Source organism: Mesoplodon bidens (assembly GCF_964165515.1).
Source record: "Mesoplodon bidens genome assembly, chromosome: 3".
NCBI lineage: Eukaryota > Metazoa > Chordata > Mammalia > Artiodactyla > Ziphiidae > Mesoplodon > Mesoplodon bidens.
In genome coordinates this window covers 29,033,317-29,057,091 of record NC_138178.1, presented here as the reverse complement: position 1 = coordinate 29,057,091, position 23,775 = coordinate 29,033,317, and the positions used below count along the sequence as shown (strand labels likewise).

The 23,775-nt window shown below is 42.2% G+C and overlaps 2 protein-coding genes across 7 annotated transcripts in view; one reads left to right on the top strand and one right to left on the bottom strand.

Annotated features, from left to right (window-relative positions):
* Positions 1-1,518: 1,518 nt before the first annotated feature.
* On the bottom strand, positions 1,519-4,368 carry IDI1 (isopentenyl-diphosphate delta isomerase 1). 3 transcript variants are annotated; one of them, XM_081227003.1, is made up of 5 exons: positions 4,025-4,368; positions 3,541-3,713; positions 3,326-3,418; positions 2,751-2,881; positions 1,519-2,070 (listed from the first exon to the last, which is right to left on the bottom strand). In XM_081227003.1, exons 1-5 carry the CDS (start codon positions 4,171-4,173, stop codon positions 1,753-1,755), a joined length of 864 nt encoding a protein of 287 aa, XP_081083129.1. In that variant the 5' UTR covers positions 4,174-4,368; the 3' UTR covers positions 1,519-1,752. The 3 variants fall into 3 exon arrangements, with proteins under 3 accessions (XP_081083129.1, XP_081083131.1, XP_081083130.1); XM_081227005.1 differs by lacking the exon at positions 4,025-4,368 and adding an exon at positions 3,914-3,976; XM_081227004.1 differs by lacking the exon at positions 4,025-4,368 and adding an exon at positions 3,825-3,877.
* A 3,220-nt stretch (positions 4,369-7,588) lies between these two features.
* The window catches only part of WDR37 (WD repeat domain 37), a 56,980-nt gene continuing 40,793 nt past the window's right edge, over positions 7,589-23,775 (top strand). For 2 of the 4 annotated variants that reach the window (XM_081229232.1, XM_081229230.1), the window contains exons 1-3: positions 7,589-7,767; positions 18,700-18,877; positions 22,796-22,892. In XM_081229232.1, coding sequence (XP_081085358.1) covers positions 18,740-18,877; positions 22,796-22,892 — 235 coding nt within the window. In that variant the 5' untranslated portion in view covers positions 7,589-7,767; positions 18,700-18,739. Of the gene's footprint in view, positions 7,768-8,094; positions 8,213-18,699; positions 18,878-22,795; positions 22,893-23,775 lie in introns of those variants that run through there. The other 2 variants (XM_081229231.1, XM_081229233.1) reach the window with 2 other exon arrangements.

Genomic DNA, 23,775 nt, shown 5'->3' with positions numbered 1-23,775 from the left:
GGAAAGGAAGTAAGACATGAAGACCTCGGGTGGTACAGATACCCAACAACTAAAAATTCACATACGAAGAAATAGGAAAGTGTGGTCTGTTAAAGGAAAAAACTAAGAAACTATCCCTCAGGAAGACATGACAGACTTACTAGACACTGCCTTAAAGATGCTCAAGGAGCTAAAGGAAGACGTGGACAAAGTCAGAAAAAACAACGAACAAATCAGGAATATCAATAAAGAGAATAAAGTTTTATAGACGGCTCCTTCTGCTCTGTACCTGTTGTCAATGTTTTGTCCAGCATCTAACAGTCTAAGATGCCACGGCCCATATGGCAACCACTAGCCACTGTAGCTACCCAGTAACTGGTTACACGTGTCTTTTAGCCTAAAAGTTCCTACTAAAGAACTAGAAACAATATAAAAATGCATTTTGAAACTCTATGTCATTTATCACTTAAGCTACCATAGGCAGGTTGACCTATTATTACTGTATTGAAGTTTTAACAAACTAGACAACAGTATCAAAATGTAATTTAGTTTTGTTTTTATTTTTCAATAGTTACTATTAGCTACACAGTCTTGCCTGAAATTAACTGTTCAGGGTTAACAAATGGATTTTTATATTGAATTTATAAAACATTTAGCTTTGTAAGAAACAAATTTTTATCTTTTTCTTCATTACTTACTAATACACAGCATTCAAAGATAATAAAGCTGTCTTAAGATTTCAAGTCTGAGAAGTCTATGGCAAGAGTTTAAAGTACATTAGTCAAAGTGTACTTTAAATATTAATACACACATATTCCATAACCCAAATCTATTTAATATGCACGCCAGCCTTTTTGATAATTTTCCCCCTACAACACGGCCTGACTCAGCAGAACAGTGGTTCTCAACTGTGGGTGATGCTGTCCTCGAGGAGACATTTGGCATCTGGTGTCACTGGGGCTGTCATGGGGGAGCGGTGCCAACAGCATTTTTTAATGTAGAACCTGGGGATGCTGCTAAATCCTACAACACAAAGGATGAGCCCCCAAAAGAATTATCCAACCCAAACATCAGCAGTGCCAAGGTTAGAATACCCTGTTGTAGAGTATGACCCAAGTTCCATTTTACAAATAACCTGTCTGTTCCCAGTAACTCTGAAAACCACAGACTTTGCTAATCAGCAATGCTTATTTAAATGAATTAACCTAGTCATTACCAAAAACAATGTTTGACTTTAAGCATCAAAATACTTCAGAATGATTAAAACACAAAGTTAACAATGACAGAAATCGGGATATATACCATTGAATTCCCTTGAACCTGTTCTATATTAATCTCCATCTGAAAAGTTAATTTGAACTGTTTTGAAGTAGATAAGCAAATAGTTTCCATTGAACATTCTTCTGGACTATGATAAAAATTTAAAGATACATCAAGCACCTGGCAAACAGCAAAGTGCTCTACAAGTCTTCTGAAAATGTTTATCACAATATATTAAAAAATGAACTTATTCAAATTTGTCATAACCGTCTGCTTAGATAGGTTAAATTAGTTTATTTGCTCTTTTTTATAATAACCTCAAATATTTTTTACAAATTGCAATTAACATATGGGTTGTATGACACAAATCAAGAATTCTTTTCCACACGAATTCTCCTTGTATCAATATTTCCAATGAGAGTTCTAACGGGGAACCAGGTTTTTAAAAAATTCATCTTAAGTTTACTAAGTAGAGAAATTCTTTAGTGCTTCAGTAATCATTCATCTCCACATCTACATTCTGTGTATTTTCTCATGGTCAACAAACTGATTCAAATGATTTAAGTTATCCCACCACCTAAAGAGAAAAGTCTCTGCAATAATTTGAAACCACGGAGTTATCTTAATTTCACCATGGGCTGCCTTTTCCAGAAGTTCTTCTAGTTCTTCCTTTGATACGTAACAGTAGCTTTTAATCTCATTGGGATCTGGATTCAAGGTCACGTTCTTCTTCACAAATAAAATGTAATCAATTTCATGTTCTCCCCAGATACCATCAGATTGAGCCTTGTAATGAATTCGTGTTAGATAATTAATTTCTTCTGGAGGAACCTAGGACAAAAACCCAAAAACCTCCAATATATCAACGATAAAATAATCTAAATCAACCCCCTACATTTCAGTAATACCTTGAACAACAGAACTAGTTTTAGAATGACAACTTTTGAAACATTAGTCTCCTATTAATATATGGAAATAGTATTAAATAACATTAAATAGTTTCAAGTGTCTGACACTTTTCCCATAGGACCAAAAATAGAAGTAGATTTATTGAAAACTCCTGTATTAAAGAAAAAAAGAAAAGCAGTCACTAACTAGAAGTGTGCCATTCTGCCTCACATCTTAATATTAACTTACAGGAGAAAAAGATTTACCGTTTTAACTAAATGAGAGATTATTTATTCGTGTATTATTAAAAGGGGACAATTCCAGGGAAAAAAAGATTATTTCAATTCACCCAATCAGATCTGGAGTTCACAAGAAAATATTCATCTTTGATCTGATCAATTATAAAACACAGTCAACTTTATAAACTGGTTAACAGATCAATCCATTTTGGTACTGAGTTAAATATCGACAAGTATTATGAAATCAAAATTTAACCTTTATCCAATGGGCTTTCTTGGCCTAAAAAAGCAAGAGATTACAAAGCAGAAAGCTACACCTAAATTTAATGTTTTACTAAAAATTGTTTCAATGTATTCTAGATTTCAGCTAGTATGGCTGCTTACCTCTTCCATGGGAATTCCCAATTCAGCCTTTAAACGCCTCTGTGCTGCTCGCCTTACTCCAATTGCATTGTTTTCTTCAAGCTCTCGTGGGTTATTTAAGGGATGACTACAGCAAGTATTAGTAAAACAACCTGGAACATGTTAATATAGATGTACATTAACTTTTCTTCAAAGCAGGTCTGAAAGGTTAAGAAAACTTTAAATTTTAAAAGTAACAAAAACAAAATGATTCTTGAGGATTTCTAAATCTGTTATAATGAGCTATCAGCAACCATTTTGTGACACTTGTGTAGGTATTTTTATGAACGCCTTCTTAACCAAAGCGATCATAACGTGTATTAAATACAATTTAGAAAGTTATATATGAATCTGCACATACCTAGCAGTTTTTATCCTTTATTAGGATAAACTTTATGTCTTATTAGGTTGCAACCACCGTACAAGTTTTTTGTATGAAGAATATAAAACTAAGTCATTCACAAGATTTCTTTTTTGACCTTGGCTACCAGAAGTTGCATGTGACAAAATCAAACTAAATACAGTCCCCCCCAAAACACTACACAAAGCACACTAACCTGGAAAGGTAATTTTAGCGTCTGATCTCTGCTGCAGCAGGAGCTTATTTTCAGTGTTGAATAAGAAAACACTAAAAGCTCGATGCAATAATCCTGAAAGCAAAAGAAATACGATGAATTGAGTTTTAAGAGGCCAGTTACTTGCCTGTCGCTTTGGGGTCCGAAGGAAGCGGGGCTCCCGCCCGGGGACCCGGCCCCGCCGCCCCCGCGGGCACCTCTCTCGATGTTCTCGTTCAGATGGCAGTTCTTCTTGGTCTCCGCCCCGATCCTCCGGTCGTTCTCGTCGATGAGGATGCACATCTCCGCCAAAAGCTGCACCTGCCGCTCGTCCAGCTCGTCAGTGCTCACCTCGGGCATCGCGGCCCAGCCTGCGCGCCGACCCGGGGACCTGGCAGGGGAGGTGGGGACCCGAGGTTTGGAGGCTGAGCCCGCCGCCCCGCGCCCCACCCTCCGCCCGCCTCGCCACCTCCCCCGCGCCATCCTCCCGGCCTGCGCCCACCCAGCCCGGCGGCGACCCCACGCGCTTCCCGCGCCGCATAGACCTCCGCCCTCTGGCTTCTCCCCAAAACAGTTAAAAGGAAAAAGCACCCTGAGCTCACAGGACGCGACTAACAGGCAGTGGGCCCGCCCCTCAGCGCCGAGCCCGACGCCGACCCCGGGACTCCAGCCCGCCTCCCCTCAGAGACCCAGCCTCCTTACCTCACAAGCAGACCGGCAGCAGGACGACACTCCGCCGCGCTTGTCTGCTGCAGGCCTAGCTCCCAAGCACAAGGCCCGCCCCCGGCCCTAGCCCCGCCTCCCAACGCCGCGCGCCCAATCGCCCGCGCCCGTGCCAGAGCGCGCCACATTGCCGCTGGCCAATGGCGCGCCGGCCGCGCCTCACGTCACGGTCGCGCGGTGGCGCCACTCCCGGAGCGCGAGGGGTCTCCTCCCAGGGTCGTGAGCTGCAGAGCCGCCCCCAGGCCGAAGCGCAGATGCTTTCGGCGTCCTCCCTGTGGCGCTGAGTGAGGGGCGTGCTCCTCGACTGCGGAGCTACCTGACGGAGTGAGCTAGGAGAGAAGGGGCCCGGGAGAGCGGCCGCCCACCGGTCACGCCCTGGCCGAGCCAGCCAATTGAGGCGCCCGAGGCCCTGCGCTGGTGACGTGCTGATGTCAGGCTTCTCTGCATGCTCGGGCTCTGAGGCGTGGGGAGGCGCCTGCTCGCGGCCGTTCTGTGCACTAAACTGAGATCGGTCGGTAAGCGTGAGCGGTTGCACCCAGAAGTGTCGAGACTTAAAATTGTGAATAAAAGGAATTAGAAAACGTGACCTCTACAATTCGGAGTTGCTGGCAAACCACCAGAAACTAAGGGAGTGAGAGAGAGAGACGCATGGCATAGATTCCCCATCACAGGTCTCGGAAGGAACCAACACTGACACAAACAAAATGTAACACTGACACCTTGATTCTGGACCTCAAGCTTCCAGACCTGAGACAATAAATTTATGTCGTTTAAGCGTAATTTGTGTTACTCTGTTACAACAGCCCTATCAAAGGAATGCGCTGTGGAAAATGTGGACTTTGATGTGGACCTGGATTTTAATCCAATCTTTGCTCCATTGCATACTGGCTTTCTGACTTTTGACAAGTAATTTTTTTTTTGTGTGTGTGGTACGCGGGCCTCTCACTGTTGTGGCCTCTCCCGTTGCGGAGCACAGGCTCCGGACGCGCAGGCCCAGCGGCCGTGGCTCACGGGCCCAGCCGCTCTGTGGCATGTGGGATCTTCCCGGACCGGGGCACGAACCCACGTCCCCTGCATCGGCAGGCGGACTCTCAACCACTGCGCCACCAGGGAAGCCCCAAGTAATTTTTAAAAAACATCTTTATTGGAGTATAATTGCTTTACAATGGTGTGTTAGTTTCTGCTTTATAACAAAGTGAATCAGCTCTACATATACATATATCCCCATATCTCCTTCCTCTTGCGTCTCCGTCCCAGCCTCCTTATCCCACCATTCTAGGTGGTCACAAAGCACGGAGCTGATCTCCCTGTACTATGCGGCTGCTTCCCACTAGCTATTTTACATTTGGTAGTGTATATATGGCCATGCCACTCTCTCACTTCGTCTCAGCTTACCCTTCCCGCTCCCCGTGTCCTCAAGTCCATTCTCTACGTCTGTGTCTTTATTCCTGTCCTACCCCTAGGTTCTTCAGAACCTTTTTTTTTTTTTTAGATTCCATATGTATGTGTTATCAAATAGTATTTGTTTTTCTCTTTCTGATTTACTTCACTCTATATGACAGACTAGGTCCATCCACCTCACTACAAACAACTCAATTTCGTTTCTTTTTATGGCTGAGTAATATTCCATTGTATATATGTACTACGTCTTCTTTATCCATTCATCTGTTTATGGACACTTAGGTTGCTTTTGACAAGTAATTTTAACATTCTTACTCTTAATTAGAATTCAATTTAGAATAATTTTTTTAATTGAAGTATAGTTGTGTTAATTTCTGGTGTAGAGCAAAGTGATTCAGTTATACATGTAGTTTTCCAATTCTTTTACAGTATAGGTTTACAAGATATTGAATATAGTTCCCTGTGCTTTACAGTAAATCCTTATTATCTATTTATATATATTAGTGTGTATATGTTAATCCCAACCTCCTAATTTATCTCTACCCCCCACCTTTCCCCTTTGATAACCATGTTTGTTTTCTGTATCAGAGTCTATTCTGGTCTATAAATATGTTCATTTGTATCATACTTTAGATCCCACATGATATATATTTTTATCTTTTTTCACTCAGAATGATAGTCTCTAGGTACATCCATGTTGGAAATGGCATTATTTCATTCTTTTTTATGGCTGAGTAGTATTCCACTGTATTCATGTACATTTTCTTTATCCATTCATCTTGTTGATGGACATTTAGGTTCATCCCATGTTTTGACTCTTGTAAATAGTGCTGCTATGAACATAGGGGTGCATGTATCTTTTCAAATTAGAGTTTTGTCTGGATATATGCCCCAGAGTGGGATTGTAGGATCATACGGTAACTCTATTTTTCGTTTTTAAAGGAACCTCCATACTATTCTCCATAGTGGTTGTACCAATTTACATTCCCATCAACAGTACAAGAGGGTTCCCTTTTCTCCACACCCTTTCCAGCATTTGTTATTTGTAGACTTTTTGATGATAGCCATTCTGACCAGTGTGAGGTAATACCTCGTTGCACTTTTGATTTATATTTCTCTACTAATAATTTTTACTTTATTGGTTTTGAGGATCAAAGTTACCAAATCTGTGAACTGCCTGGCATGCAACAGGCCCTCAAAGTGTTGACTCCTTTCCTGTTTTAGTTTTGTGACACTTTATGCAATCATTTTATTTACAGTGACTTGTATGGAATCCTAAGTATATCAGAGAAAACATTACCCCAATTAACAATACCCTAAGTTTCATCCAAACTGTGGATGCTGTGCTGCAAAACAAAACCACATATTAGCACGTGAATCAGTTGCAGCCAATATTGTGGTTAATCAGGCATTCTAGGTGCTCCCTCACCCAGCGGAATGCCTTGTGCATATTAGGTCTTTAATAGAATTTCTTGATGAATGATAGCCACAACCTCCAAGTTTGACATCCTCAGTTCCCCTTATACAATTTTTAAAAAAATTATTTATTTATTTTTGGCTGCATTGGGTGTTCATTGCTGTGCAAAGGCTTTCTCTAGTTGTGGTGCTTGGGCTTCTCCTTGCAGTGGCTTCTTTTACTGCAAAGAACAGGCTCTAGGCCCGTGGGCTCAGTAGTTGTGGAACATGGGTTTGTCCCCTGCATTGGCAGGTGGATTCTTAACCACTGCAGCACCAGGGAAGTCCCACACCTTATATAATTGTTTTTAGTAATAAGCTTTATTATACTCAATGATGAAGTAACTTCAGGTTTTATTTTACAAACTTTTTGGTTATTTGGATCCCCAAATACGTCGTTTGTTCCTTGTGCAACAATCATACTAGTGCTTCTTGACTCCGAATGATGACCTTTACTGTTTAAAAGAAAAATGCTCCCACGCGTCTGATTTTGTCTTTACTTAAGGCTTTAAACGCTCATCTGGTTGTTCGTAGAGTCGAGGCCTTCTGCGAACCCTGTAATTTTTCCAACCTGGACAAGGACAAGAAGGCCATCAGGTCCCACCTTCCGCGGCGAGAGGCTGCCTTTGTTTCCTCTCTGCAGCCAATGGCTAACATACATTTCAGACAGGAGGCTGCAGTGGGTGAGTCACCCTCCGCAGATCCGCCAGGCTCCGCGCGCAGCCACCTCGCTCCCGACGCCCCGGGAAACGGCTCCCGGCACACCCGGCGGTTTTGACTGGGAGCAGCCGTTCCCACATGCCCGGCCTGGGTCCCGATGGACGCCGACCTGCGCCAGACCCAGGAGCCCGCAGTAGCCCGCCGCAGTGAGTACCCGCGGGCCCTCAGCGCCCCCACCCCACCTCCCGGCCCTCCGCGGCGTCTCCAGATGGTCGCCGACCTCGCGGGTCGAGGCCCCGGCGGTCTCGGGGTCGAACAACGCCACCACGCCTCCGCCCTCACCGCGACCGCCTCCGGCCCCCCTGCCCACACTGGCGTCGCGCGGGACTTCCTTCGTGGGGCTATATTTCCGGCGGTACTAGCTTGGGGCGGAGGCGGGACTTCCTGCGGTGCCTGCGTGTAGTGGATTTCCGGCGCGGGGCTGAGGGGGAGCCGGGAGTTCCTGCGCCGGAAGTGTGGGGCGTCGGGCTGCCGGGTTTTAGGGCTGTGCGTCCGCGTCCGTCCCCGGCGCCGCGTGGCTGGGAACCGACGGGCTGCAGCGCACGGCCCGGCTCGCACTGCGCGGTGGCGGGCTCGGCGGCGGCGTGACAGGTGAGTGCTGGCCTGCCATCTTCAGCCCGGGACGGGCCGCCTCTCTGTGTGTGGCAGCGGCCTCGCGCCGGGCGGGGCGTGCCTGTGGGGGCCGGCGGCCTAGCGCCCTCGGACCCCGCGCCCTCTGACTCCGACCGCGCGCCCCCGAACCTGGACCGCGTCTCCCCCGAACCCGCGCCCCGACCTGGACCGCGCCCCCCTCCGACCCCGAGCCCGGCCGGGTCTTGACGTGGTTGGAACGCGCGCCCCTCGCCCAGAGCGGCCTGTGAGGCGGGTCCATCGAGGCGCCCGGGAGTCTCCCGCCCGCGAGCGCGCAGGAGCCCGGGGGCCGTGGGTCCCTTAGCGGGTGTGGGGCCGCGGGAGGGGCGCCGCGACCTTGGGCAGGAGTTGCTGCGGGTCCGTGTCCAGCCTCGCGTCCTGCAGAGTGCTCGCACGGAGGCATCGGCGAGTGTCCTTTCTCCTCAGGGCTCTGGGCAGCCGTGTGCACCTGCTGTGCCCTGGCCCTGAGCTGACACCCCAGCCCCTTCCCCCAGGGGTACCGACAGCCCTCTGAATTCCCTAGTCCTGGTTTTCCTAAGAAGACTTCACAGTTACGAATTTCGTCCTCGATTCGAGTATCTTAACAATTAAGGTCTTTAAACAGTCTTGGTTGTTTTCCGGTTATACATGCCCCCAGTCCCGTCTCATGTCCAGAGCTGGTGAGCGTGTGTTTCGTGCCTTCGACTGGGTCAACGATAGGACACCTTACCCGGGTTGACCGAGGGTGGACTGCGGGGCTGCCTCTGGTTGATGTCGCTAAGCAGTTGAGTTTGGTGTTTGACTCCAGGAATTCAGTAATGGTGCTTTCACAATGAAATGCTATGAAAAACTCTACCGACCTTTTTGTGGAAATCCAGTCACGTTTTGTATTTTTTAAATGCCACATGGAAATTATATACTTTAACCATTTTGTACACATGTTAACGTTCATGACATTTGCTATTCAGGCAGGTGTTTTTCTCTTGCTAAAAAAAAAGTGTTTAAAAGTCCCACTGGATATGAATTGTGAGTAATGTTTTGTAGGTGGGGGTAATAGGCATGTGGCAGTAAATGAGTTGGACAGAAGGAGAGTTTATATTAAATTCATTTGTTTGACCGATAGGATAGGGAGTTTGGATATTTGGAGGGGACTATTTATACTTTTTTGAATGTGTTTAAAAAACCAGTAGGACCTTTTAGTCACATAAACCTTCTGTTTAAAGTGGTCATATGCCTTGTGATATTGGGTTAGTATGACTATTTTGAAGAAAGATGATTATCTTGGAATTTCGGGCTTCTGTTTTAGTTTGTATTGAGGTGAAACAGTGCATAGTGGTTAAAGCAGCTTACTCACCTGCGTGAAGAAGTTTTCTTTTTACAGCTCCATGGCCAATTAACTAAGTGTTTAGTCCGTTAAGTACTTGGGAACTGTATCTCACAGAGGTGTTGTATTAGTGACTCTGTAGTTACTGATATATTTGAGCCTCACCACAGACTTCCCCACCCATCAGTATCTCTCCATCATTTCTTTCTTTTTTTTTTTTTTTTTTTACGGTACGCGGGCCTCTCACTGCTGTGGCCTCTCCCGTCGCGGAGCACAGGCTCCGGACGCGCAGGCCCAGCGGCCACGGCTCACGGGCCCAGCCGCTCCGCGGCATGTGGGATCTTCCCGGACCGGGGCACGAACCCGTGTCCCCTGCATCGGCAGGCGGACTCTCAACCACTGCGCCACCAGGGAAGCTCCTCTTCATCATTTCTTTTGTCTGTATTTCCCTTCTTGTCTAGCTTAGGTTCCACGCTACATCACTTCAGTATTCTTTTTACAGACACCTGCAACCTGCTCCAGTCTCTATGATGTCGTCCTGCAGAAACCCTCAATGTGTTATCAGACATTTAAATAAGATTTATGCTAACACTGACCCGTGGACTGAGGTGAACACGATAGATACGTCCCTTCCTGGGCTAAGGGCTTGTTCTCCACCAGGGTGAGCTGTGGAAGGAAGGAAGGAAGGAAGGAAGTGGTGGTGGGACCAGTGAAGACTGTGGGGAACAAGATGGAGGATGTGAATGAAGAGGCAAGAGTAAAATTTTTTTAAAGTTTCAGGAAAAAGATTGTGATAGATTAACAGAAAAAAAAGAAGAAATTTAAAAGAGGTTAGAAGAACTAGAGAAACCTACAGATCTAATTTTGGAAGAATTAGAAATTAGGTAAAGTGTAGCTGAAGAAATTACAGGAAGAGGCAGAACTTGAATTAGCCAGATAATCTTTGAATGTTAATAACACAGTGTGTGGCATAGGCGTTATGAACCCATATTGACATATGACTTCACAGAGTTTAGAAAGTTACTAAGAGAGAAAATCAGTATGAAAAAAATCATTTGAGGCCAGGTTTTGGGGAACCAAAACCTCTTCCAGATTTATAATTGTTTGAAATGTATGTGTTTGGTTGGAAATTGGTCAATGGGAAAAAGTTGACCAGTGTATTGACTATTTTGTGAAGTGACCAACAAAATCAGGCAAAGCCCAGAACAACACCATGTGGTTCATGGGGTTGAGGGAGGAGTTAAAGGCTTAGGGACAGGCAGAAGGTGAGGATTTTAAGTTAGTTGTGAAGAAGACTGCTTATTTCCTACTGAAGATACAGAGGCTGGAAATGCCGGTGATGTGATACTTAAGGGAAACAATTGTTGAGGTGAAAGGAGGGTTGATACTGCAATTTTCACGGTTCCTATCACCAATTTGTAGAATCTTGGGAATGCATTAACTTCCCAGTTTATGCTTACCAGATGCATAAACTTTCTACTGATGAAGTTCTTAAGGGAGGAAAGAGAAGCTCTTTGCTCCTTTATTTGCTTGATTGAAATGTCTGAAGGTAGTCTCCTTTTTTCTTGAGCTTTCACAGGGTGTTAATATGTTTTTTCCTTGATTGAAATGTCTAAAGATAGTCTTTTTTCTTGAGCTTTCACAGGGTGTTAATATGTTTGTTCCTATAAAAAACATAACTTATAAACTGCGAGGTGACTGATAAATCTGTGTTGAAAATCTTGACAACTGAGATGCTTTATGAAGTTAGTAATTTAATATGTATAATCACTGAAAAAGAGAATTATATTGACCCTTTTTTTATGAAGAATATAATTTCTGGATAAGATTCCTTTAAATCAGTTTGATTTCTTGGTTAACTTTTGTATATGGCGCACTTAAATAGACTTAAATAGTCTCTAAATGTTTCCATTAAAAAATTACTGGAATATTCTTCACTGGGATCATAGGAGTTGCTTAATAACATAAATTTGTTATATTCAAATATTTCAAATTAAATATCAATATCTTTTTTTGTGTATATAAAATTCTACCAACCACAGATTCTGCCATTGTGAGTTTTTCTTTATACCTTTGTTTCAACTATCTCTAATTTCTATAGCTCAAATTTTTCAGATAAATTTCATGAAAAAGATTTGTTGTCATTTTGTTCTGTCAAAAATTAATCAAAATTAATTTTTCTATATATCATGTAAGGGACTGATAGTTTTATTTTTTGTTGTCTGTATCTACCAGTAATATAACCTTTTATTCCCTTCTTGCGAAGAAGCGTAATAATGGTAAGGCATGGGACCTGGAGGCATGATGGAGTCAAAGTGACCATCTTTACTTTCTGTGTAGACCTCTCCCAGATTTATACATGCTGCCTAGTTCTCTTTTCATCTCTAGACCCGTACACCTCCTGCTTCCTTGTATGTTAGATATTCAAAGACATTGCCAAAACGTAATATATTCAGTATTAGGTCTTGGTTTCTTCTCCATATCTGCTGCCTCATCTCAGTAACCTGAACTCCGTTTCACCTACCTCTTGCCTCAGAAACAAGGGCTATCCTTGATACCTCTCTCTCCCCCGCCCAGCACCCCCCCCCACCCCAGTCCATTCATCTACCTCTAATCTTAACTATCATCATTTATTGCCTAGACTGTTTCGGTAACTTCCTAACTGGCTTCATTCATGGTCATCTTATCTTTCCATGTATTTTTCACATAGCAGCCAATCTAGTGTTGCTTATTTGCTTAAAAACTTTTAAGTAGCTTCCTTTTTATTTTACGATAAACTATAAACACGAAAGAACAGACTCTAAGCCTGTCTCTCCACTTATCTTGCACCATTCTCTCCATTGTTTGCTGTGTTGTAGCTATAGTATTTATTTTTTAATATCTCTGATAAACTAGTCTTGTTCCTGGCTCAGGACATTTGCACATGCTGTTCCTGTCCTTAAAATATTTACTCCCTTTTCTGTTTTCCACATGGTTAACTCTTAGGAATTCTTCAGTCTCGATTTAGATGCCAGTTTCTCAGAATGACCTTTGTAACTCTTTAGCTAATAGCTGGCCTCATAATATTTGCATATGTCTTTCGTAGCACTCATCACAATATATAGCTTCTGTAATAAGTTATGAGGTTGTGTGTTTAATGTCTGTCTTCCACCTCAACTCTAAGCAACCTGAGGGTAGGGACCAAGCCTGTTCTTTCACCACAACATTCCCACTACCTAGCTCATCTACAGATGAGAGGACTATTGATGAGTGACTTAATGAAATAATGCTGTTATTATCCTGCTTTAAAGATGACACAGTTAAGCCTTAGGAAGGTGGTTAAGTAACTAGACCAAGGTTACACAGCCCGTCAGTGGTAGATGTAGCTTTCATCCATTTCTATTCATTCATACGTTCAACAAATATTTGAGGATGTGTTTATGTCAAGCCTAACAAATACAGTAGTGGCCCCAGTTAACTGTGTCCCTGTCCTCATTGTGTTGATGGTGTAGCGGGGGAGACATTCATTAAGTGAGCAAACTATAAATAAGATCTAAGTACAGACGTGGTGAGGATAATAAAGTGCTGTGACTAGCGGTCGTCAAGGGAGGCTGTTTTGAGGAAGTAACGGTCAAGCTGAGGCTTCATGATGAAAAAGAGCCAACCCTTTGAGGGGTTGGGGTGTGGGGTGGGGGGGACTTAGGTTTGTATGACTCCCAAACTCATGTTAACCACTGGGCTCTTCTATGGATTTTATTCTGAGTGGGTGTTTAACTTAATTGGGTTATTTATATCCATGTTATTCCACTGAATATCTGAAGTGCTAAACTATTTAGTTCCAGTCACTGTTATTTTTTAGGGAAGCAGAATGTTATTCAGTGTATAACCAAAACTAGTGAGTGAAATAAGGTGTGATGGATTACACAAATTCTTTCTCATTCTCCCATCAAGAGGTGGTCTCAGCCCTCTACTTGAATCTGGGTTGGCCTTGTGACCTGCTTTGACAAATTGAATATCCAAAAAAGTGAGGGGAATGGGAGATTTTTTCTTTAAATGAGAATTTTAGAGATAAAAAAGTAACCTTATTCCTTTTTTAAGTGTCCTTTAAAAAAAAGATTTGAGAGTTAAATTTTGTCTATATAATGCTACAAAAAGTAAGTGATAATTTTAATAGATTAATGGATTTCAAATTTTTAAACCTAAACACACAGAAATGACCAATTTGAATGTTTTTAGTGTGTTGTGAAACAAGACTTACTTTTCTGTTGCCATTTTAAATCAAGGCCTATACATGTCTAATTTGAGACGCAAAAGATCTCTGCCTTTGTAGTAGATGTACTTTTCCTATTCCTCCAAGTACAGCTAAAAATATTGGGCATTAAATACAGAAGAAATATGAGACTGAAAAGTGGAGAGAAGAAAGTAGACTGGCTAGATGTATGGGGACCTGAGAAATGATGCAGGGCTGAGTTTCCTGGGTTTTCTTTTTGCCCCATACATCCCGGCCTTGGGCCTGGATAAACCAGCAACCCAGCAACACCAAAGGGCTCAGACAAGCCCCAAGAAAAGCCAAAAGACCAGGAAAGAGACAGTCTGCCAGACAGGACATGTTTAGAAAACATTGTAGCCCCCGTGTCACCCTTACTATCAAAGGCAGGGTGGGGAATCTAGACTTTTACCCCTGACAGTCTGTATTGAGACAACACTCTCTGCTTGGTGGTATCAGTGCGGAGCTGGGATTTTCATCTCTGTTGGGTGGTAACAAAGAACAACCTCCTTCTTCCTGTTGGGATGGCCTCAGAAGAAACTTAGTAGAGATTCAGGAGTTTTACCATCACCCGTGCTAATGAGGCCGTGTAGGGCACAGTAACAAAGCACCCCTGGTTCAGCGCCTGTGATATGAGTAGAGGCCAAGGGAGAGGCTGAACTCTAACCCCGCCTGGCATTAACGAGGAGTACTTCCACCCAGATGAGTGGAAGCTGAGTGGGAAGCCCTCACTTCCATCTCCATCTTCTACATCCACCTGGCAGGAATAAGACCGCACCCTTGTTTGCCTGCTGGGGCAATGTCAGAAGAGGCCTGCTGTAATAGAAGACTGAAACCAGATCCCACGCCTGATAGCAGTGCCCACAATATTGAGGCTTAAGTGACAAGTATTTTAAAGCAGCCATCATAAAAGTTTTTCAATGAGGAAATATTAACACTTGAGGCAAATGAAAAATAGAAAATCTCAGGAAGAAAATATAGGATATAAAGAAGAAACAAATGGAAATTTTAGAACTGAGAAGTACAGTAAATGAGCTTGTGGAATCAGTTCACTGATTCTTTTCCTGTCCTTTCCATTCTTCCAACAGCAGAATGGAGGGGACAGAGGAAAAGAATCAGTGAACTTGAAGATAAAACAATAGAAATTACCCAATCTGAACAATGGAGAGAAAATAGACTGGAAAAAAGTAAACAGAACCCCAGGGACCTGTGGGACTTTAACAAGAGACCTGTCTTTCTTATCATCAGAGTCCCAGAAAGAGAGGAGAAAGACAGTGAACCTGAAAATATGTTTGAAGAAATACTGGCTGAGTATCTCCCAAATTTGGCAGGCCATAAACTTACAGATTGAAAAAGTTTAGTGAAATTCAGGTAAGATAATCTCAAAGGAATCTATGCTGAGACACATCATAGTCAAGCTTCTGAAACCAAAGATGAAAAAACAGCGAGAGAGAGAAATGTCCCTTTACCTATAGTGCATTTCTCATCACAAACTACAGAGGCCAGAAGGAAGTAGCACATTTTTCAAGTGCTGAAGGAAAAGAACTATCAACTCAGAATTCTCTATCAAGTGAAAACATCCTTCAAATGATTTGTTACCAGCAGACCTACCCTAAAATAATAGGTAGAGGAAATTCTCTAAACAGAAAGGAAATCATGTGGGAACACCAGGAAGGAAGAACAAACAATGGAAAGAAAAAATAAATTGGTGAATTCAGTAGACTTCTTTATTAGAAATTAGGTTTGAAGGTGGAACCATAGCCGTCTGATGTGGTTCTTTGTGTGTATAGAGGAAATACTTAAGATGATTATGTTATAAATGGGGAGGGCAAAGGGACAAAGAGGAAGTAAGGCTTCTACACTTTACCATGAACTGGTAGAAGTTGATGATCAGCAGACTGTGATAAGTTGTAAGAGTTAATGAAAATCTAGAGCAGCCACTAAGAAAAATTATATGAAAGAGAGAAACTCAAAAACTAGATAAATCAAAATGAAATTCTAAAAAATGTTAAAATAACCTACAAGAAGGCAGAAGAAAGAAACAAAATGAGAGAACAAACAGAATGAATTACGCACTATGCCCAAGTGGGATTTATTCCATGGATGCAAGGTTAGATCAATATTTGAAAATTATCAGTGTAATTAACCTTAAAAAAAGCCATTTGATCATATTAAGTGATGCAGAAAAAACATGACAAAATTTAACACTCATGAAACTCTCAAAACATGAATAATAGAGGGAGACTTTTCTCAATTTGATAAAAAAATATTTACCCAAAACCTACAGCTAGCATCATACTTAATGGTGAAAACGGAATATTTTTACCTTGAGATCAGAATAATGCAAGGGTGTTTGCCATCACTAAATTCAACAGAGTACTGGAATTTCTAGCCAGATCAATAAGATAAGAAAAGGAAATAAAGGCATACAGATCAGAAAAGAAGAAGTAAACTGTTCTTTTTTTACATGACATAAAAGTCTACAGAGGAAATGCCAAATAATCTACAAAAAAATCTCGAACTAAGAAATGAGCTCAACAAGAACGTAGGATACAAGCCCAGTACACAAAAATCAATTGTATTTTTGTATACCAGCAATTAACATGTGGAGATGGAAATAAAAATACAGTGTCATTTAAAATTGCTCAAAAGTAAAATTATAATCTTCAGGGTAATTTTAGAATGTATGTGTAGAAATTTTATGGGAAAACTACAAAACTGAGGAAAGAAATCAAAGACGATCTAAAACCTATATACCATGTTCATAGATTGGAAGTCTCAACATAATAAAGATGCCAATTCTCTCCAAATTGGTAAACAGATTAAACACAATTCCTATCAAAATCCTATCAGGATTTTTGTAGATATGGACAAGATTATTCTAAATTTATATGGAAGGGCAAAGGAACTGGAATAGCTAAGACATTTTGAAAAAGATGTAAGTGATAGGAATCACTAATTTCAAGACAGCACAGAAAAATGGAACAGAATAGGGAACCAAGAAATAATCCCATAGGAATAAAGCCAATTGATTTTCGATCAAGATGCCAAACTTTCTCAATTTAGGGTAGGATGGATAGTCTTCAGCATATGGTGCTAGAATAATTGGATATCACCAGAAAAAAACAAAAAACCCAAAAAACTTTGATCTAAACTTCACATCTTATAAAAATATCAGCCCAAAAATAGCTCATAAATTTAGATGTAACCTATAAAACTAAAATTTTAAGAAGAAAACATAGAAAAAGTTTGGGATTTAGGACTGGTCAAAAGTTCTTAGGCATGACTCTCAAATTATGATTCTTAGAAGAAAAATAATTGATCAGTTGGACTTGATCAAAATTTAAAAGTTTCGGCAGAGTGGAGTTTGTGTGAATTATATCTCAATAAAGATTTTTTAAAATCTGTAGTTTTTTTTTCTTTAAACATACAGCAGTCTCACTCTTGGGCCTTCATCCAAAAGAAGTAGAAACTTAAGTTCACACGAAAGCCTACATATTATTGTCATAGTAGCTTTATTTGCAATAGTAAGAAACTGGAAAGCACCAGAATTTTTTGCAGTAGGTGCATGGTTAAGACAACTGTACTCCATCCACACTGGAACAGCACCAGCAATCAAAAGGAGGTGGCTGTTGGCCCACACGGCAAGGGGACGGGTTCTGTGAGTGCTAAGCTCAGAATCTCCAGAGGGCACATACTCTGTGCTTGGCATTTGTATAACGTTCTGTGACAGCAAAGTTGGGGGATGTATGGCTGTGGGGTGGGCTTCAGAAAAGGTGGGATACTCTACACCTTACAGAGTGAGGACCCAAAGATACTGTCAGTAGTTGAAGAAGGAAGAAACGTAAGTACATACTTAAATTACATGCACTAAAATAGATAGATTGGGAGAAGGAGGGACCAATAAGAGCAAAAAAATGATTAGGTAATGTCCAAGACGTAAATCTGCAGTTGAAGAAGGAAAATCTCATGTGTAAATATATTTCTTAGAATCATATTAGCTGGGACTTCCCTTTTGGTCCAGTGGCTAAGACTCTGCACTCCCATGCAGGGGGCCCAGGTTCGTTCCTTGGTCAGGGAACTAGATCCCACATGCTGCAACTAAAGATCCTGCACGTGGCAAGAAAGATCCCACGTGCTACAACTAAGACATGGCTCAGTGGGGAAAAAAAAAATTAGCTAACAGTGATGTGATTATATTGGGAGGAAGAATCGATAATAGCAGGAAATGAGTAGATAATGTCCAAAATGGGTAAAGGAAAATGTTTGCATTATGTGGATTTTGGAATGCTGTGCAGGTATGCTGTGTAACGGCGGCCCTGACCGCAGGTGTGTACTGGGGACATGGCTGGTTGCAAGCAAGAGGCATAGTGAGTATGAAGGAAAACGGGGAGCTTACGAACTGAAATACCCCGTTTGTGTTTTTTACATTGACTAAAATGATATTATTTTAAACATATTGGGTTAGATCATTAGAATTTCACTTGTTCTTTTTTTAATGTGGCTACTAGAAAATTTACAATTACATACGTGGCTTGCATTGGATTTCTCTTGGAGGGCATTGCTCTAGAATCTGTAGCCTGGAAAATGCAATTAGGATTGGTTCCCTCTGGGGAGTAGGCTGAGTCTGCCGAGAGTGGGCTAAGGGAGAGTTGTTATTTTAAGCCCTTCTTTGCTGTTTGATTTTTTTTAAAGGATGTTAATGAAGTTTGATAAAAAGTTACCTCTTTAATAAAGGCTGTGGTCTCTACCTTAAAACATGATAATTTATCACATTCTAATTTACATAATAAATGTTAACATAGTAAGGAAATTTGCATTGAAAAGTAATCGTCTTTTTCCTTCATTTCAGTTTGCTGTATCAGAAATAAAGTACTTGTTTTTCCTGCTCCTGTTTAGCTTCTTGCAGGAGTGACCAGGATATCACCTTTCAGAAGTAATGCCCACAGAAAGCGGGAGTTGTTCAACTGCTCGCCAAGCAAAACAGAAACGCAAATCTCACAGCCTTTCCATAAGAAGAACTAACAGCTCAGAGCAGGAGAGGACTGGCCTGCCGAGAGACATGTTAGAGGGACAAGTGAGTGTCTGGTGAAGATGTGGATCATGTTTGCAGTGTTTCAAAAATAGCCAAATATATGCAGGTCTCCAAAGTAGAGAAAAAGTGTGGGTTACCAAAACACACAGCCTCCCTCATAAACCAGTTAAAACTGCTGTCAACAGCTTACACAGAGACAGAATTCGGTTTCCAGGTTAATGTGTTTACAGTACTTAAAAAAAAATGTGGGTGTGACAGTTTGGACTAGTTTTTATTCTTTGTACAGGTGAATTGACAGTGTAGTTTTAGGTTTTCTGTCTCAGAGTCTCCAGAAGAGAAGAGAATCAGGTCTAATGATCTTTTTCTATCCTCTGCAGAGTTTTTAGAATCTGTTCTTTCAGTAACTTTTCTTGGCTTTATCCTGTGTTTGCTGTAGTGAGTGTGTTATCTGCTGTTTATTACATTATGTCTTTCTGATAATTTGATACCTTTGATTAAATGATCTAATATTTTACTGTTAAGTTTGCTTTTACATTTTCTAGTTCCTTTATGATGATGAAAATGTGTTAGATTTTTAAAAGAACATTGTCGTGAAGCCTAAGTAAAATACATGTTATAATGAAATAACTTATAGCTACATTTGCTGTATCCTTATATAGGCGTAAGTATATACGTAAAAAAAATAAATACATATAAATTTATAATCATTCTTTTGCAATTAGAACTAATTCATCAGCCATAATGTTAAAGGAAAATATGGCTTAAATCTGAGAAACTGGCTCATTTGCATATTGACTTTGTTAGAAGCAAGCCGGGTTGTGGAGGATGTGTTTCCAGGAGGCAGCTGTGTGTGCTTGGAACCTAGCGCTGCCTTTGCTGGCACATGGTAAACGTTCACTTAGTGTCCTCTTATGTGTTGACTGGATGAATAAATGAAATGGTTGCATTTTAACTTAAACTTGGAAATAAAATCATAGATTTAAGGAGCCTTCAAAATGGCTTTGATGTTTTTCGTGAGCTTGGATGGCCGTAGCAAAGCATCGCAGACTGGGAGCTTAAACTGCAGACACTGCTTACTCCCTGTCCTGGAGGCAGAAAGCTGGAGGTCCAGGTGTGGGCAAGTTGGTCCTCCTGAGCCCTCTCTCCTGGGTGTGGATGCCATCTTCTCCCTGTGTCCTCACAAGGTCGCCCCTCTGTGGGTGTCTGTGTCCCGATCTCTTCTTATAAGGAATGTTTGAATCAGAGCTGTGCAGTGGAACTTCTGTGATGGAATGTTGTAGATCTGTGCTATCACACATGGGAACCAAGAGCCACATGTGGCTAGTGGGACTGAGGAATTTTAAAAATTGTAATTAACTTACTTTTAAATTTAGTCAAATGTGGCTGTTGGCTACGCCCTTGGATAGTGCAGGTAGTCTAAGATACTTTTTGTGTGTGTGTGTGTGTGTGTTATGCAGGCGTCTCACTGTTGTGGCCTCTCCCGTTGCGGAGCACAGGCTCCGGACACGCAGGCTCAGCGGCCATGGCTCACGGGCCCAGCCGCTCCGCGGCATGTAGGATCTTCCCAGACTGGGGCACGAACCCGTGTCCCCCTGCATCAGCAGGCGGACTCTCAACCACTGCACCACCAGGGAAGCCCTAAGATACTTTTAAGTTGTTAGATTTACTTAAATTTCAAGCAGTGACAATTCCACAGCTGTCTCTGCTGGCATCTTCTGGTGGTAACACCATGTTCTCAGGGCCTTCTGTGCTGTCCCCGTTGTGATGTAGAGCCAGCAGGTAGTTGCATCTTGGGGTAACCCTTTAAGAGGGTCATTCAGAACCCTGCGGGTGGGTTGGTGCCTGCTGGTGGACGAGGAGCTCCCTTGCGGGCTAGTGGGGGTGCTCTGCCCAGTTCCGGGGCAGCAGGACGGCGGTGACGGCGTTGGGCATGGGCACTTGGCATGGTAGGCGTGGGGCGGACCTCGGGTGCGAGAGGCCAGTGATCAGGGCATCTGAGTGGAGCCACAAGTCACTACCCTAGACAGGGTTGCAATCAAGCTGTCAGTTGTTGGGGAGTCTTTATGGGAATTTTGTGTCTTGGATTCATGAGTCAGAAGCATTTGAGGCACTGGTGCTTGGCTCAGAGGTGGGAGGCCCGTGTCTACACCGGGAAGCACCAACTGAGGCCAGGAAAGGGGCCTCCTTCCTCCTCTTTCACGTCGGCTGTGACAAAACACAGATTCTTTCAGAACTTTACTGAATCGTAGCTTTTGTGTCATGAGTTTTCTCAAATGATACCAGAAGTTCAGCACCTCTCACTTGGGGGTGGGGGTAGGGCGCCTGTGATTGCAGCTCAGAGGGTCAGACTGTTGGGAAGCTTGGAGGCAACCGCAGAGCTGGGCTGTGCTCCGCTTGCCTCTGGTGGAGAAGTTCCCCTTTCACTGCACGTCTCCTTGATTGTCTTTATTTTATCAAGTGAAGTTAACGCTGACATTGTCTCCCTTTACGATTACATCTTACATGAAGCTGCATTTACCACTCGAAGTAAAGGAAATGTTTCAGCTGCTGAATAATGACCTTAACGTTAAATACTGTGAGGGTAGGTGAGTAGGAATTGATACACGGAAGAGGAGATTGGCCTTGGGAGGGGCCAGCAAGGCTCTCAACTGGTGCCGCCCCGCCCCCTCGAGGAGGGCTAAGTGAATGAGGGGTGTGGGAGAACGGGCAGGGGGAGGCCAGAGGCAGGTGGACAGGGTGTCAGACGTTAATTGTGATGGTTTATTTTGCGTTCATTGTTATTTTAAGATGTCGTTTCTTTTTTTTTTCCATGATTTTCTTTGCTATTTTAGAGGGGTGTTGAGAAAGACTTATCACCAATTCTCCCAGATTGAATTTTTAAACAAGTGGCGTCACGTATCTTTAAGTAGCTTGTAAAGTTCATGTTCTGTGATTATTTCAAAACATGTTGCTAAACATTGGTATCATTACAGATCATTTTGCCTAAAATTCCTGTCTTCCTAAGAAGTTAATCTGAGAAAGGATTTAATAAACATTATGTCTTTTTTTGTATTTGCAATTCATTAAACATCAAAAAGTTTATGCTGCATATAAATTTGAAAACTCACTTGGAAAATTACAGTGGCATCAGTTAACCATTGAAACATTATTTTAGAAATATCTTATAAGAATTTTGTTTGAAAATAACTCTTAAGTGGTAGGGTGGGGCACATACAAAATATTGTCTAGGCCGCACCCTCAGGAGGTTGGAGGGGAGCATAGCCTCTGTCAGTACCAGCAGTGCCTGAGAACACAGTTGGTGCCTAGGACACCGGGCCCAGGAAGCTGCTTCTGCTGCTTCCTTTGACTTCCCGCCTGGTGGGGGCAGGGTGCTGATGGTGGGCAGAGCACCTGCGAAGGCCTGGGAGCTTCCACGTGGGTGTTTTCATTTAGCCGATACACGTTTTGCTCTTACAGCTGAGAGTTCTTTTCCCTCCTTACGACAATCTTCTAGGTATTGAGTAGAGTTACAGGAAATGATCCAGTTTATTTTGCTTGAAGCACAGTGAACATGAGGACTATAAGGTACATCTTCTATTAGTAAACAGCTTATTAAAATTAATTTATAATACCATATGCTAGAGCTTAAAGGCTGTTTATAACTTCATTTTCTACAAATTTGGGAGTTTTTGAATAAGGTATGCTTGTTTCTTTCCTTGTGAAAGGAAGTTACATGTTTGAAGACGTGCTTGGTCTTAAATCTCATGCCATCCTGGGTAACCATTTATACAATTTGATTTTAGTTTCATCTGTAGAAATTAGAAACTTGAAGTTCTTTGAGTGTTTATGTATAAGAAAATATGTAAAGATGTAAAATAAGAGTTTAAATAATTCACTTTGGAAAAATTATATTGGTGCTTGGTGTCAGAGTTTCTCATTCATTCATTCGTTCATTTTAAGCAGAATCTTCTTTTTCTGCAGGATTCTAAACTGCCTTCCTCGGTTCGCAGTACTCTTTTGGAACTGTTTGGTCAAATAGAAAGAGAATTTGAAAACCTTTATATTGAAAACTTAGAATGTGAGTACCTCTCTTATTTTAAATACTTTTATAACTTCACTTCTCCATACAAATATTTGAGAGTTTAATTTGTGGGTAGACATTCACCTTTGTATCCCTTTCCTGTTCTGCTTTGACAAACTTTAGGGGCTCAGGATGGCACACGTTTATTATCTGCCTGCTCTGCACACTCAAGTCAGGGTGTTGGCAGAGTTGTGCTCCTTCTGGAGCATGAGGAGGAGCGTGTCTCCTGCTGGTTTGGGTTGTGATTTCAAGTTCCCTGTGGTGTGAAGACAGAGGCCCCCATCTTGCTGGCATTCCCCGTCCTTGGCTCGAAGGCCTTCCTTCCTCTTTATCTTCAAAGCCATCAGTGGCAGGCAGAGTCGTCCTTGCTCATCTCTGACTCATTCCTAGGGACACGTGGGAAGGATGGGCTGCCTGGGTCACACAGCATCATCTCCCATCAGAGGTCCTTCACCTCAGTCACACCTGCAGGGCTCCTTTGCCACCAGGTCATGTGTTCACAGGTTATCTTTGGGGCAGGCAGTATTCTGCTGACCACACCTGGCAATCTGAATTATGATTCTATGAAGAACGAATGCATCTTATAACTTTTCCTACACAAAGGATACTATAAATTAAGAAAACATTGATTCATTTCTTTAAAATATACTGTGTTTAGAGAATTTCCTAAAATGTGTGTATTATCTGTTTGACTTATTAAAGGTAAATCAAAAGAATTTTTAATTAGCTTGGCTTTAGTTTTTTTTTTTAATTTTAGAAACAATGCATTCATTTGCTTAAAGAGTCAAGCAGTGTAAGAAGGAAAGATCTACCTTTACCCCCTGCTTATAGGCCCATCCCACACTGCAAAGGAAAACATTTTCTGCATATTTTGCTTTTA

What these genes read in the sequence shown, in the direction of transcription:
- IDI1 (XM_081227003.1), bottom strand. Translation starts at nt 4,173, where the DNA reads ATGTGGCGCGCTCTGGCACGGGCGCGGGCGATTGGGCGCGCGGCGTTG. An exon ending in GCTGCCGGTCTGCTTGTGAG is followed by an intron (nt 3,714 to 4,024) that starts GTAAGGAGGCTG and finishes CTCCCCTGCCAG; the next exon opens with GTCCCCGGGTCGGCGCGCAG. An exon ending in GAACGAGAACATCGAGAGAG is followed by an intron (nt 3,419 to 3,540) that starts GTGCCCGCGGGG and finishes TTTTGCTTTCAG; the next exon opens with GATTATTGCATCGAGCTTTT.